This window comes from Camelus dromedarius, chromosome 11 (assembly GCF_036321535.1).
Source record: "Camelus dromedarius isolate mCamDro1 chromosome 11, mCamDro1.pat, whole genome shotgun sequence".
Taxonomy (NCBI): domain Eukaryota; kingdom Metazoa; phylum Chordata; class Mammalia; order Artiodactyla; family Camelidae; genus Camelus; species Camelus dromedarius.
Window position 1 is genome coordinate 48,351,378 of NC_087446.1, and position 16,663 is coordinate 48,368,040.

A 16,663-nucleotide genomic window follows, 5' to 3' on the forward strand; every position below is an offset into this window, starting at 1 on the left:
TTCAACAAATTCAGTTAGGAGTTTGATGCCAGAAAAATTTACATTTAAAAAACATTTTTAAAAATTGTGGTAAAATATACATAAAATTTACCACTTTAACTGTTAAGTGTACAGTTCAGTGGTATGAAGTACATTCACACTGCTGTGCAACCATCACTACCATCCAATGCTTTTCATTTTCCCAAACTGAAACAACATACATATTAAAAAATAACTTTCCATCAGATAAATTTGATTTTTTCTACATTTCTGGATTTTAACTCTTTGATTAATTTGTTCAGATTTAACTCTTCCACAAGTGAATTTAATTGGCCTCTTGTCTCTTGATGATCTATATTCTAGACAATGCAATTCTGAATTTCTATATGATTATATTTCTGTTTTTTTGCCTTGTTCTAGCTATTTTGTTTCCAGTTGCTGGGTTTACATCACTTATATACTTTTACTTTCTTGGCTGCTTTTTTTTTAGCTTCTATAAGTTGCAGATTGATTAATTAAAGTAGAAATACTGTGAGGTAATCACAATAAAATTTTGGTTATTTGTCTTCCAAACTGCCAGGCAGAAAAAGACAACTAGATCAGGAGTGACCTATAAGTTTAAGACTATCAATACAGTCTTATTTCTGCACTCAGCTAGTGAGGCATTTCCCAAAGTCTCTGTATGGCAGTTAGGTGAGTCTAATCTTTCTAGGTGAGCCACTCCTCTGTTTTTTGAATTTCATGTAAAGTGGTAGGTGGAGCTACAGGCTTGAGTAGATTTAGATTCACTTTTTTAAAAGGTAGGAATATTTCAAAAATTTGCAGTTTCCGTCATGAATTGCACATGCTACCCCCCCCCCCCCCATTTTACTTAAGCCTGCTCAATGCACTTCATATACTTTAAGGGAAAGTCATTTAAAGTTCTCCATCAAACATAATACCTAATACGTTTAGTGTTCTTTGATGAGTTGATGATTATTGTCTTGATACTGGGATTACTTCTGAACATGGGACCACTTATTGCCAATATAAAACTATAGGGATTGCCAGACTAAGGATGCCAGATTTTCTTTCAATATGTGAGATATTTTAAAGCTAGTGGTCTTGATATTCTAGGTAATAATGACCTTAAATGTCTAGTGCAGTCCTTTCAGAGAAAGGATAAGAGAGATGCCCCGTCCAGTTCTCAACTGGCAAAATTACGTCTAGAAGTCTCTTGACATAATTTTGTTCTTATGAAGCTTGAGTAGACTCTGGTCGTCAAAATATTGTCTTCTATTTTCAAAAGTGTGTTTGCAGGAAGTTTTGGTTATTAAGGTGTGTGATTTTTTTATTTCGAGAGTTTTATTTATGTACATAATGCAGGTTTAATTACTTTTCTCCATTGGTAAATAGAGACACAAATCCTTAGGTCTGTATCTGCCCTTCCCCTCCCCAAAGGAGATTGTTGAAAACTTTAAATTTGATTCCTGACAGGACTCAAGTAAGTAGTATAGTAATTATTATCACTTTTTTTTTTTTTGTGGGAAGCCAGTAAAGTTCAATATCGTAGTGTTATATCCAATTAAGAAGCTATATAGTATTTCTTTAAAACTCTTGTAGTTTATTTTTCTTTCTCATTAACTACTACATCTTATTTTTACTTATGTTCTCCTTTAGTTCATTAATTTATATTCATAATTTTGCCATCATTTGCTATGTTACACTTACTGAATGATTTTCAGGATCTTTAAAAACAGTTACTTATCTTTATACTAGATACAAGAATGTATAAAACATGTTGTGAAAATATTTACCCTCCTGTACTCCAGCCACCCCATTTTCCCCGGAGGCAAGCTTGGTTATACTCTCAGAAGTAGTCTGTGCTTAATGTATATATATATATTCATACCCTGCCTTTTTATTTTCCAAATGTGTCAGCATGCTCTACATATTAACCTGCCCTTTACTCTTTTTTTTTTTTTTTTTTTACTTAGTGGTGTACCTTGGCAGTCTTTCTGTATTGTTATATAGGCATAACTTTTCTTTGAAATGGTTTGCAAGTATTCCTTTACGTGAATGTGCAACACTATCTCTTCCGTATCCTCCAGAGGGACATTTTAGGTTGCTTTCTATCTTTGCTGTGCACCTGTGTAAGTATACGTAGAAGTAGCACTGCCAGATCAAAGCGTGTGTGCATTTAACATTTTTAAGAGATACTGTTAGTTTGTTCCCAGTCTATTCCAAATGATACTTCCTTCATTAATGTATGAGAATGTTGCTTTTCTTACTCTTGTCAAAACATTTTGAATTTTGCAGAGCTTTGGGTGAAAATTAGTACTCCATTATAGTTTTAGTTTTCATTTTCTTTATTTTGAAAACGGTTGAACATCTTTTCAAAAGATTGAACCATTGTATTTACTTTTTTGTGAACTGTCTTCATATCATTCGTCCATTTTTATTTTGGATTGTTGATTTTTTTCCTGTGATTTGATTTCAGTTTGTTGCTGTTACTATTTCTCTGTCCTGTATCTTAAGTAAGATAAAATCTAACGCTGTCTTTATAGTAAAACCTTTTTACTGAAGCCTGGATTCAATAAAGGTGGGTGAGGAGAAGTAATGTTGACAATTTTTTTTTTTCCTTTTAAGCGTCCATCAAAGGACTGGTTACTTTGAAATAACATTGCTAATGATGTCTGATTGTAGAGTTAGAATTCAGGTTGCTTTATGCCTTATGTTAAAAGTAAATTTGTAACTTAAATTAAGATTTCCCTAGGGGTCTTTGGTTAGTTTGTTTATTTGATTTGGTTTGTTTGTATTAGAAAATGTTACAGGCTTTTTTTTTTTTTTCTTCAGAGAAAATTAAGGTTGATTGTACTATGATAGTGTTAAAAATATTGCTCTCATCTTCCAGCCTTTATTTTTCCCTTGGCCTAAACTAACCTAAACTACTACAATTCTGTACTGCCAAAATGGGCTGTCCATTACTTTTTCTTCCTGCTGAGTATTACATCAGAAAGAATCACTAAAAGTCTCTTGACCTGTGTGTTTGAAATATTTTTCTTCTTCAGAGACGTGTGGACTGTGCATCTGGACTTGTTTTCTTAATTTCAGTGTACTATAAGGCCCTGACTCGGTACCTGTCCCATTTTCACTTTTTGCTCATGATCCTCCTGTACCTGGGATGGTTTGTACCTCTAACCTGCTCCATGATTACTTCGTCCTAGGCTGGTTCTGCCCTGTTCACCATTTGTCATCTATTCCAGGGCTTGTCAAGCTACTGCCTGTGGATTGCTTGCCTGTTTTTATAAGTAAAATTTTTGGAACATAGCCACACTCATGCATTTATATATATTGCCTATGGCTGCTTTTATATATGTATTTGTGTCTATAAGTAATAGCAGAACTGAGTAGTTGTGGCAGACACCTGTGAGCTGCAAGGCCAAAAATATTTATGTGGTCCTTTACAGAAACGTTTGCCAACCCCTCACCTACTATATCATCATTTCATGTAAATGAGCATTAGGCTGCTTCCTGCACTCTCTTCTCATCTCTCGTTTGCCTTGTCTGCCTGTTCACAGATACTTTTCCATCAGGACTCTGTAACGCACTGCATGAGCCCTCTACCCAGAATGTGTCAGCTCTCCGTCAAAGCAGGAAGCCTCTCTCTGCATCCCAAAAGTCAAAAATGCTGACAGAACTTATATTTTAATGTCAAATTTTATGAAGGTGTCTTTGCATTATAGTAAATTTATAGCATTAAGAACAAAATCAAGAGTGGTTTGTGTCAGGGTTGTTGAGTTGTCTTGTTTTTACAAGATTGTTTTTTAGTACTTTTTTCAAGCTAAAACCACTTCATTGAACATACGGAGAGACACTAAGCTCTAAGGATATAGAGAAGCTGAAACTACTGTTGCAGAAACCATCCATGAGGAGCTTTGCTGATCAGCCTTTTACATTACTCATTAAAATGAATCTTTTCCAATTTTTACTCTATGAGAATGAAAAATTTGTGGTCTTCTGGATCTTCCCACAACTGATGGGAACAAGGTTTTCAAAACTGTAAACAGCCTTGGAAATAGAAGGAAGATGGCGCTTTCGTTTCTTTTCTTCCTTTTCTTTCTTTCTTTTTTTTTTAGTTTCAGAATTGTTTAGAAGAAGAATTGCCTTAATCATTTTTTTTTAAAGTCACTTACATTTTTTCTCCTTGAAGTATCTCTGGAAAATATTTGTGTTGGAAACTAATCATGTACTTCTTCCTTATCTTCATTATTGTTTCCTAATACAGAAAACCCATAATTCTTTGGTTTCTTTTTTTATTCTTTAGTGGCGTACAGAAGAGATGAAATGTGGTCTGAGGGACGATATGACTATGAAAGACTTCCAAGAGAAAGAGTGCCTCCTCGAAGCCACCCCAGTGTAAGCTGTTTTTATGTGTAGAATAATTCAGAACCTACTGTCTAAGTGAATTTGATATAATACCAAAGCTGGTTGAAATTTAGATAGATCAAGCTTATCTTTTAAAAGTCAAAAGTGGGAAAATAAAAGCTAACGTTTTATTTATGTAGAAAATCTGTGTTTTAGATTTCTTGTTTAAATTTCTAAAAGGAAGGATTTATGTTGAATTTAATTTGTGAAGAAAATTTGAGGTTTGATAAAGCTCAGACCACCAGTTAACAAGTTTTTGAACACCTGCTCCTACTATTTTGCTGCATTCCTAAAAATGTTTGCAAATTGGATGTGCAAAATTCTAAAGTAGGGGCAGCTCAGGGGCAGGTAGGTGGTTTCTGGTCTGCTCATCTACCACTTGTCTCTGTTGCTCTGGGAATTGGGAATTTTGAGCCAGTCCTTTTCTTTTCTCAAGGGACTTACTGTTTTATGTACTATTGTATTCCCAGCACTGTGTTTAGTACCTGGCACATAGTAGGAGCTCAGTGTTTATTGAAATGGATATACGCTCACTCTCCTCACTCTCCTCAGAATCCTCTGTAGAGACCCAAGGGAGGGTTTGGGGAAGGTCAAAAAGCTGTCAGCCTTAAACATTTGCATAGGCCCATTCTGAGCACCAAGAGATTGGGCTCATAGTGATGGTGTGTGGTAGATCTCTTATGGATTCATTATGTGGCATCAAAGGACATAAATATTTGTTTATGTATTATTTGCTTTTTACTTATATAGTAAGTAAATCCTACAATCCACTTAGATGGGTGTTATCTTTATGGTTGTTATTTGGCCTAGGTTACAGCTTAGTTGTGATTAATCTGAAATAATTTAAGGTGGAAAAAATGAAGAAGCCTACCATAGTCAGAATGGGCAGCACAGACTTAATTATTATCAAATGTCATTTCTTTCCAGGTTAATTTATAACCTTTATGTTTCTAATCAAAATCTCAATTAAAATTTTTTTTCAACTTGATAAGATTATTTTATAGTTTACCTAGAAGAACAAACAAGTGATAGACTTGATGTAGGACTAATGCAGGGATGGGAAAAGGGATGACTTTTTTAAAAAAGTATTTTTTTAGGGTGCCTCCCAGGCATATATGCCATTAGGGATTTGAGATACCTAAAAGAATTTTCCCTGGGGTTATGCCATTAACTGAATATATAGTTGGGTTTGTTTTACTTTATTGTTGATTTGGGGGTTTGCCTTTTTTTTCCTTTTCTAATTAGTCTCTCTTTTTTTTTTTAACACATTTATGTGGCTCCAAGTGATAAAATAAGGTACATTTATAGAGGGGATGACTTACTTTAAATGATAGTTTATTGTAATTACACATTTAACTAGTGCCTGCTTACTGTTAAGTGAGGAGTTTTATGTATAAACTTCTTAATCTTCAAAACAGTTCTGAGTGTTGAATGGTACAACATTTATAGAACCCAGGAGCGTGATTTAGAAGCCATAAAATGTAGATATTTATATATAGAAATAGACTTTTTAAGACAACAGTGGGAAATATGATACAGTCATGGACAGAGTCACATTGCACAACCTTTGTTACACCATTCTGCACTATGTGTGCGTGCTGTGTTACGGGATAGAACACACTGCAGTGAAGTTGGCTTAAAGAGCTGTTAAAACTGGAAGCACAGAGACCTGCCTGGAGGGTATTGCTCAGTAAGGGAGATGGCTTCAATAAGCTGGGGAGGAGTGATTTTTAAGATGGGAATAACCAGTTTATCAGGGTCATAATGACCAATAAGTGGTGCCCTTCAGATCCCTAGTAAGATCATTGTGTGAGAATGGATTTGAGAAAGTTCATATCAAATAGCCTTTTATTTTTCTCTGAAGTGAGAGAGAAGTCGAGGAGGTAGAGGGAGACTTGAGGCCAGCATTGACGTATTGGAGTAGCCATTGTAGGTATCTCCTGACCAGAGATGTTGCTGAGGGACAGTAAGCTTGTGTACCTTAAATTTGATAGGGACACCAATCTGAAGGATTGTGTGCTTTATTATCTAGGTAGCCCAGGTCAGGAGTAGAGAAAGCAAGTTGTATTGATTTAAGATTGCACAAGGAGTGTTAGACCCAGAGAGATAAGGATATTGAAGATTCTGACCCACAGAGTTATTGAGGAGATGTATGATGTGGTACAGGGCTGATTAGGAAAGGGGGAATAAGGCTGTGAGAGGGACAGTGGATTGAAAGAAATGAGGAGTTGAGGGACAGGAAAGGTTCAGTGAGGTTGAAGACCGGGGTGGGGCAGAATGATAAGCAACTGGTATTTTGGAATGTAGAATTTTCCAAGATGGAACGGTTCTGGGTGATTGAAGTTTAGTGTGTGGTGGTGAGAATGAGGGTGGGTGAAGGTTTTAGGCCTTAAGATCAACAAAACTTTGAGGCTAAATTTTGGACCAGTGATCTAGATTAGAGGCTCTCAATCCTCACTGCACGTTAGATTCAGCTAGAGGGCTCTTAAATACTGACCAGTGGGCTCTATCCCAGATTATTGGGTCATAATCTCTGTTGGTAGGATCTGGAAATCAGTGTTGTTGAAAAGTTCATCAGGTTGGGGGGAGGGTGTAGCTCAAGTGGGTAGAGTGCATGCTTAATATGCACGGGGTCCTAGGTTCAATCCCCAGTACCTCCTCTAAAAACAAATAAATATACCTAATTACTCCCTCAAAAAAAAAAAAAAACAAACAACAAAAAGAAAGAAAATACATGTATAAGTTTAAAAAAAAAGTTCATCAGGGGATTCTTATATGCAGAATTGAGAAAGGCAGATTGTAGCTGAACACTAAAGCTGCTAATGATGCTAGGAGTTGAGGTGAGATGACAGGAGTTGGAAATTCTCAATAAATGAGGATACTGCAGTAAAACTGAAACAGATCCAAATATTTTCATTTTATGCCATTTGTGTGTGTGTGTGGTGTGAAAGAGAAACAGGCATTTTTCCTTTGTAAAATAATTTCATCAGCAGTAAGCAGGTAGGGAGAGATGTTTTATACCACAAATGCCCTTGAAATCAGACTAGACACACTCAGCTGTGTCTCAGTGCCTAAAGGTAAATCTCACTTCCGTAAGTTCTCTGGCTGCTGGGCTCCTCCTAGATGGAGAGGAGCCCAGATGGCTTTTCTCCTCTTGAGAGCACGGAACATGCCTAGACCTTGTCCAGGTTCATTCCTCTCCTCTTTTAATTCCATTGGATTTGTCTCTCCATTCCTCTGATTAACTTCTCTTACTTTATAAATCCTTCTGTATTCCCACATCTCCCTCCTCAAGACTCAGACACTACATTTTTTTCTGGTGAATTTGGCCTTTCCGTGGTTAATAATTTAGAGTCTTCCCTTCCCCTCAACATATTTTGCCTCTTTGATGGCTCTTGGAAATTATCCCTTTGCTTTTTATGTTACGCCTCCATTTTAGTTAAATAAAACGATAGGTTCTTAACCTTTTTTTTTTTTTTTTGTGCCATGGATCCGTTCAGCAGTCTGGTGAAGCCTATGAATCTTTTCTCAGGATAGCATTTTTAGAACTATAAAATAAAAATACATGGAATTAAAGGAGAGCACTTATATTTGAATATAATTATCAAGCTATTAGAAACCCGATTTGTGATACAGGAATGTATACTTCCTTTAGTGGCCATTAGGTGTCAAGAGCTAGTGGTGGGAGTTTCTCTGTTCACATCTAATTTCATGGACCGACTGAATCCCTGGGTTACAGTGTTGAAGTGATGCTGGGACTAGAAATGTAAGTCACTGAAGTTGTCATTCTGACTTTGGATCTAATTAAAAACGAAAAGTTTAAAAATACTTGCTTACAAAGCATAGATCATCCTATTGTTATTTGAAAAGCTACATCTGTGTATCATACTAATGTGTACAAGAATGTTCACAGGCAGCATTATTCCTAAGTGCTCCAAGCGGGCAACAATCCAAATGTCCAGCAGTACAGTAGATAAATTAATTTCCAGTTATACAGCAATGAGGGAGAATGGACTGCTGCCAAATGCAGCAACATATGTGAACCTCACAAACAATACTGAGAGGAAGAAGAGTATATCCTGCATGTTTCCTTTAATGGACAGTTTTGAAAAAAGCAGAGCTAGCCAGGAAAGCAGTTACTTTTGGGAGACAGAGAGAGTGACTGGGAGAGAGGGCAGGAAGGCTTTGGCCACGTTAGGAACAGTTTCTTGATCTGAGTGGTAGTTAGACAGTGTGACTACCTTGTGAAAATTTATCCAGAAATATGGTACGCTTTGTACGTTTTTTTGTATGAATATCATACCTCAATAAATCTTTACCTAGAATTTTGGAAATGATTTTTTCCGCCAAATGTAAAATGTTGGCTTATTCTTTATGAAGTGAGAACCCACTCTCATTAGTGCCTAGGGTAGAGGAAGTTAATGCTCTTTTTTATTTTTATGTTTGGATTCTGTTCTGTAACAATAGTGATTTTACTGCACTTCTTTCTCCTTTTCTCCCCCTTACTTTTCCGTTTGTCCTGTTCATTCCTAATTCTGATACATCAGGAATGTATTTAAGGAACAACTAGGTATGATATAAATACGACTTTAAGTGGGGACTTCAGGTCGCTAGTGTGACCTCAGTTATAAAACAACTATTCTGAGAGCTAGCTCTGATAAACCTGGGAAGGCAGCTGGGCACATATTTTGGTGCTGATGTTTATTATACTTAATTTGAGTATTGGAAAACTTATCCTCAGTGTATAATTTGACAGATGTTCTAATTATTATTTTAGCACTTTAGAGTATTTTAAAATTGCTTCTGTATCAGTAATAAATTAGTTTTAAGAAGCTTTCACATAAATTTTTATTTGGTCTCAAACTTGGATAGATAAATAGGAGACTAAAGCCCACAGAAGTACACTCAGAATCTGCGTGTAAGCATACACGTTCCTCTGTTAGGAGGATATTATCACAGAGTATCTGGATTTAATGTCGAGATGTTTGTAAGGCCTTTGTTTTCGAAAGCATGCTTTCTACTGTTTAATCCATAATTTCTTTGCACTTGGCTATCTGATTTTGTAACGCTTATCCAAGTTTGTGACAGCATAGCTTTTGGAAACCAGTAAATTTCCAGTTGTGGAAGTCTATCTTGTTAGCCTCATAGGTGATGTAAAATGTTTTAATGAAATTGCAACATAAAATGTTTATTTTCTATTAGCTTATTTAAAAATGGGAGACAAGTTTCAGTTTCAGAAATTTTAGGTGTAAAGTTTGGAAACGAGGATCAAAACACTAGCAGCTTATGTTCTGGACATTGCAATATAACGGGCTGAGGCAGTCCTGTCTGTTTCTGCCTGCCTCCTTCTTCTGTTCCTTTAACAAATGCGTATTAAGTAAAATATTTGCTAATCTTGGTAGCAGTGAGAATGGTAAAGATTGAGGGTAGTGATGTCAAGAGCAGCAACATTTTAAAACATTTTCATTTTTCTATCACATTCAGTTAATTTTGAGTTACATAATTAGGTTTTATGATTAAGTAGTTACATTACAGTATTTATTTCCTAATAAATTAGTTGAGTGTTTGTACAATTCTTGTCATTGGTTATTTCTGTCTCCTGGAGAGTCTAGCCAATCAGAAATAAATTTTTTAGTGAATTCAGAACATAATTTTGTTAATTTCTAAGGTCTTATTGGGAACATACAGGGGCAATATGTCTGTTTCATGCATTCTCAAATTTAAATGTACCCCAAATTCTCTTATCCAACCTGAAATAATCAAGTCTGCTTAATTTAGCAATTGAATTAGATACATATTCCAAATATTATTTAAAGTTATTAATGTGGGAATATTCCTTTTCTTCCCACTCTTATTTCATGAAACGATTTTATTTAAAGTGTTCACATGCATAATTCTTTTTATGCCCCACATTTTATTATTGTTTTGCTTTATCATGTCTTCATCCATCCGCTTAAGCCATCAAATTTGGGGGATGCATTTTAAAGTAAACAGGAGAACAGGATGCTTTTCATCACCTACCTAAACATGTGTATCATTGGCTAAAATGCAGTGCTTTTTTTTTTATATAGTTTATTTTAAATGTGGAAACTATGTACATGAAATACAAAATCTTAAGTGTTCGTTTACTGAGTTTTGACTGTGTAATGTTCCTTTGTGTAGAGCTGCCCTTGGAGGTGTTCAGTTCTTTTTGCTGACAGAATTGCATGAACTTAACTTTTTATTGTCACCATTTCCAGAGAGATATGATCAGTTCTTGGCTACATTCTATAACAACGTATCCTAATTTTCAGGGGCAGTTCCAATTTCAGATATTTGACTCATTATTCCCAGAAGCCATTGAAATGACCCAGAAATACCAATATTTCACTGAAAATTCAGTGAGTGAATTAAACCAGTGAGTGCTACAATACAGTTGCATGTCACAAAACATGAGGGGTCAGAGTGAGGAAACCTCAAGCTTTTGAAAGCCAGAGTCCACCAGAACTTTTTAGTTAGGAGTGGTAATTTTCTAGTAAAAAGCGTGTGATGCCAACAGTAATACAAAATTGAAATATCACAGTGGAATATGTATTCTGTATGTGGTGCTTGCTATGTGCCAAGTACTGTTCCAGGTGCTGGGAACAGAGCCGTGAGTAAGACCAACAAAGTTTGTTTGCCCAAGAGCTTGATACTAAGTTGCTTGTGTCAGGAAGTAAAGGCATTGAATATTTACATGTACCATCATACTTAGTTACCTTATTGGTAGGTTAATGTGTTCTAGTTGTTTTTGACGTTTTATAAGGGTGAAAATTAAGTGTGTAAAAGTAGACAAAATGACATAATGATCTCTCTGGACAACTTATTCAAGTGGCGCAGCTGGTGGTCACTCTTGTTTGTCTATGCCTTCACCACTTTCCTCCCTCCCAGATCCTTTTGAAATAAATTCAAGAAATCGTATTTCAAATGAAGATATTTCAGTATGTGTCTAAAAGATAAGGATGCTTAAGAGGGAGGGATACTTATATATTAAAATTTTTATTTTAAATAAGGTGTTTTGGTGTTAAAATTAGTGCAGAGTATATTTTAATGACAATGGAAAAGAAATGTAATCCTCATAATTTGTATCCAGTTAATGAGACTAAACATTAGTGTGGAAGATTTGATATACATTTATATATTAAATCAAACAAAACATCAGACTTAATGCTTTTACTTACTAAAATGAAAGCATGTCTTGTAATAGGTAATTATATTAAATTGGAACTTAAAGCAAATTAAGATATACTTGCTTATGTTGTAATAAAACAGTCACCATTTCAGATTTCAGAATTGCAAAACGAATTTGACATGTATCTTAATCTGATCAGATTTTATTTTTTTAGTGCAAGCAAACTGAGTAGTCCTTATTTTAGAAACACAAGGGGCCTTGTGGTAGGAATTGTCTTTCCTCTAGGATAATGACAAACATGGAAATGTAAAAATCACAGAATGACAGTTTTTCAAAAAAGTATTTGTTTGTTTTTGCTTTCTACATACTGCCAGAGGACATAAATGATTAAATAGAAAGGCTTTTACATTTATCTTTTTTTAATGAGCTATATATATATATATATATATATATATATATATATATATGTATTTTTTTTTTTTTTTTTTTTTTGGTCTGAGTGGTCATACCATTAATACTAACTTTGGAGGAGCAAATCTGATAGATTCATTTGCATTTTATTTTATTTTTTTAAATATCTACTTATTTGCTTTATTTTCTTTTTGTTTGTTTTGGAGAGGAGGTAATTAGGTTTATTTATTTATATTAACTTTTTTTTTTTTTTTTAATGGAGGTACTGGGGATTGAACCCAGCACCTTGTGCATGCTAAGCATGAGCTCTACCACTGAGGTGGTATATACCTCTCTATCTGCATTTTAAATAAATGTTTAAATTCCATTGAGTTCATTTTGTAATTAATTGAAAGTGATCCTGTTTTTATCTTCCAGGATACTCTTTATAAGTCATAAGTTTTATTTCTGGTTTATATGTAATGGTACCATTGTTTTCCAAGATATTTCTAAAAAGGAGGTTCCAAACATATCAGTATCTGAAGCCTTATGTATTTCTGTTAGCATTTAGAGAGGAAAGTTACATGTTTATAGCTTGATGTCAGATTTGTACAAGAATTTCAAAGTGGTGATATTTCTATTCAGATCTGGCACTGCAAGTGATATAAAATACTGTTTGAACTTTCTTAATAATGTTAACTTTTGAAAGAGAAATTCCAATAAAGTCCGTGAGGAGAGGCAAGGATTTCAGAAAGAATAAGAAATCCTTGAATGGTATATCTGGATAAGCTTTGAACTCTCTGAAAATACAGTCTTGCTTTGTCACAGACTCCTACAGTCATCTTCATTTCCTTAAATCTTTTTATAGGACTAGGGAGTTTTAAGATTTGATGCCTACAGAGCAGAAATGATATAATGTGCTTATATTTAAACACTTCTCAAAACATAAAGGAAATGCCAATTTCATCTTCATTGCTAGATACAAGAGCTGTCATTAAGAGGTTTTTTCTTTTGCTGATTAACAACTTTGGAATGATTATTTTCATTTATTATTCTTTGGTAGAAATAATTTATTAGATACTGTTTTCGAGTTTTACTTTGAAAGTTTTACCATATACATTTTAAAAACCTTAAGTAACTTTCTAATAATTGGGGGAGTTGAACAAAGGAACAGGCTGCTTGGTAAAGTAATAAGCTGTCTATTCTGTCTGTATATGCATGACTGGGACATTGTACTGGACACCAGGAATTGACACATTGTAATTGACTGTACTTCAATTAGAAAAAAAAAATTTTTTTTTAAATAATTTAAAAAACCAGGGGCTTAGAAAAGGGAAAAAAAATAAGCTGCCTCTTCATAGAAGCGTTTAGGTGTGTATATATATACTCACCTCACCATCCCTTCAAATAAGCATGTGCATGCAAATAAGGATATTGTTGAATGGAATTTTATGGTTTCTTGGAATCGGACAAATCAGTGATTCTAATTTTAGATATAACAAATTCTGAATTAGAAAATGCTATAAATTGTAAGGTTGCTAATTGTGGCTTAATGCCGAATATTTTAAAGAAGCTTAGTATTTGTTTAGATAATTGAAATCTCTGTGAAATACAGCATTTAGAAGAAGTAGTCAAATTCATTTGTGTACTATATTTTATGTAGACATATAGAATATATATTATAGTTTAATATCTAACATACTAAAGAAGGAAACCACCTTGTGACCCATGGAAAAAAATCAGGTACCTCATTTTAACTATCAAATGGATATGAACTACTGATATTATTTTTTCCCAGAACACTGACAAATTTCCTGCCCATTGTGAAATTTGAATTGGATACTGTAATTTTTTAACTGAATAATTATTGTTATTAATGCTAAGAAGTAATTTAAGGAAATAGACACTTTGAGGAATTTAGTGTTTCCCTTAGACTTGGAAAAATGGTAATTAAAATAACAAACATTTTTTTGAGCACTTAGTGTGTGCTGCTGTGCTAAATGCTTTACAATTTGGTTTTTGTTTGGTCCTAACAACTCCAAGAGGTAGGTATTACTGTTAATCTCATTTTACAGATCATGAAACTGAGGCTTAAGATGGTAAAATAGCCAGCTCTGAATGTTGGTGTGGGAGCACATTCTTGGGTTAATAAGCTGTAGGGCTGCTCTTTGTCTTGCTGAAAATGGCAAGACATGCCTTGCTTATCGTAGGTGTAGGTGGTTAGTTGTAGGGCTGCTTCTGCTTCTTGGAAAACCATTACCTTTGCTGAAAACAGTCCTTGTGCCTGTCTGGTTTTCATTATTGATTGTATACTCCCTAAACACTGTAAACTTCTCCCTAAACATACAGACGAAGACTAATGTTTCTGTTTTTCACGAAACTGCTGCCCTGCATCCCTGCGCGTACGCCGTGCCCCTTGCACATCCCTGTGACGTATTTTACCTTCATCCTTTGTTTGGCTGTTCGCCATAAATACAAGAGTTTCTGAGGGGCTGGGGGAGTTGGTCCCTGGCTCCCTCTCATCTCTCTTGACATTCTATTTGTCTTGAGTAATTCGGTCTTCCGCGGTGGGTCTTTGCCGGACAAAGCCCACAAGTGGTGACCCCGATGTGATTGTCTTCAGCAGCAGAACCGACAGTCTTCAGGGAGCAGAAAGAATTTTTGGCCGAAAACTTTATCCTGGTAAGGGACAGCAGCAACCGCCTGGAGTAGCTGCCAACGTGTCTAGCCTTCAGTGAGAGCCTTCTTTTCTTGCTTTCTGTTTTAAGATGGGCCAGCAAATAACTAAAAAACAAAACCTCTTTACCTCAGGACATTACAACAACTCTTAAAAGCGGCCCAATGCTCCGTTCCTGAGGAACAGCTAGTTAAGCTACAATTTGTACGTGATTTTTGTCCATGGTTTCCCGATCAGGGAACCGTAGGTTTAGAATTATGGGAGCAAGTAGGAAAAAACTTGAAAAAAAAAAAAAAAAAGCACAAATGGGGAGAAAAGGTGGCCACATCTGTTCTAGTTACCTGGAGCTTAGTCCAAACTGCATTATGCCCTTTGTGTGTGGCACCCTCACAAAACAACTTGAGGGACCAAGCCAATGATGCCGTTCGCCTGCCTCCTCCACCCCCTCCGGCCCCGCCTTTTACGGAAGGCGAGCCTTCCTTTCCACTGCCACCGACGAACAGGCTCAAAAATATGTGGACCCAGAAAAACCCTCTATTATACAACAGTGTTTTACAAAAGGTCTAGCCCCTCTGGAGAGCTACACTCTTTCCCTGTCATCACTACACCAGGGCAGCCCCCAGACATGATACTCCCCCTTTTCAAGTTTTTAAAAAACTTAAACGTAACAAAGCAAAAAATGGGTTACAGAACTCCTTTACTAAAGACATCATTGAGGCATTAAAAACAGGATTGTATATACATGGCTCCCACAGGTGTTTCGGGGTCCCCACCATGTAATTTTTGTGGACTAATTGTAGGAAAATTTGATTCCACAACAAAGGGAATCGTACTCCCAGAAATTCTTGATTTTGATCATAACAGAAAAATTTATGTGTTGATAAAGGCATATCAGGATTATCTGTGATTCCATCTGGAACCCAAATAGCGCAATTAATACTAATCCTACCTGTAACTCAAGAAGTTATTCTAAGGCTAATATTGACCAAAATTCTTTAAAACAGCACGATGCTGCCCTCTACTGGACACAAATTATAAATTCACAAAAGCCTTTATTGGCTGTTTCCATAAAAGGCAAATTATGTCATGGCCTTACAGACACAGGAGCAGACGTTTCTGTAATAGCCCTACATGAGCGACCTGAACAGTGGGAGAAGATGGCTAGTCGTATGGCTGTAACAGGAGTGGGAGGCACTCACTTGCCTATGCAAAGTGAAGAATCTCTAAAGTGTATTGGTCCAGAGGGACAGGTTGAACATATTCAGCCATTCATTCCCCCTATTCCAGTCTCTCTATGGGCTGAGACCTCTTACAACAATGGAAAGTCACAATTCAGTCTTTTGGGTAGGGGCCATTGTTAACATACCTCCTCTTCCGTTAGTTTGGAAATCTTCCACTCCTATTTGGATCAAACAGTGGCCCCTTGAAGGGGAGGAACTTATTCAAGCTAAGCTTTTCGTCCCACAACAGTTAGAGGCTGGACACATTGAGCCATCTACTAGTCCTTGGAATACTCCAATCTTTACTATCCCAAAAAAGTTAGGCAAATGGCGATTGCTACATGACCTCAGGGCTATAAATGCTATAATTCAGCCCATGGGAACCAAGTAGCCGGCACTCCCTAACCCTGCTATTATTCCTGCAGATTGGCCCACTGTGGTTGTTGATCTTAAAGATTGCTTTTTTACCATCCCCTTGGCAAAACACGACCAAGAGCGTTTTGCTTTTTCTTTACCTTCACCTAACAGTCAGTCTCCTTTGTCTTGCTATCAGTGGCGCGTTCCGCCTCAAGAAATGATTCATAGCCCCACTGTTTACCAATACTTTGTTCATCAGGCCCTGCTACTTACTGGCTCTGCCTTTCTTTCTTGCCTGATTTATCATTATATGAATGACATTTTACTTACAGCTCCTACACAATCCCAGCTTTAACCACCTATCAGTTTATGACAGATTCCCTTTCCAAACACGGACTCCAAATAGCACCTAAAAAACTTCAGCTTCAAAAACCATAAAATTGTCTAGGCTATATCGTTTTTAATCAAACTAATCAATCTCAA

The 16,663-nt window shown here is 35.9% G+C and overlaps 1 protein-coding gene across 5 annotated transcripts in view; it reads left to right on the plus strand.

Moving 5' to 3' along the window:
* The window catches only part of PPHLN1 (periphilin 1), a 119,189-nt gene that overhangs the window by 7,794 nt on the left and 94,732 nt on the right, over nucleotides 1–16,663 (plus strand). For all 5 annotated transcript variants that reach the window (XM_064491784.1, XM_010974974.3, XM_064491783.1 and 2 more), the window contains exon 2: nucleotides 4,286–4,377. In XM_064491784.1, the coding sequence (XP_064347854.1) occupies nucleotides 4,306–4,377 (72 nt within the window). In that variant the 5' untranslated portion in view covers nucleotides 4,286–4,305. The remainder of the gene's footprint in view (nucleotides 1–4,285; nucleotides 4,378–16,663) is intronic.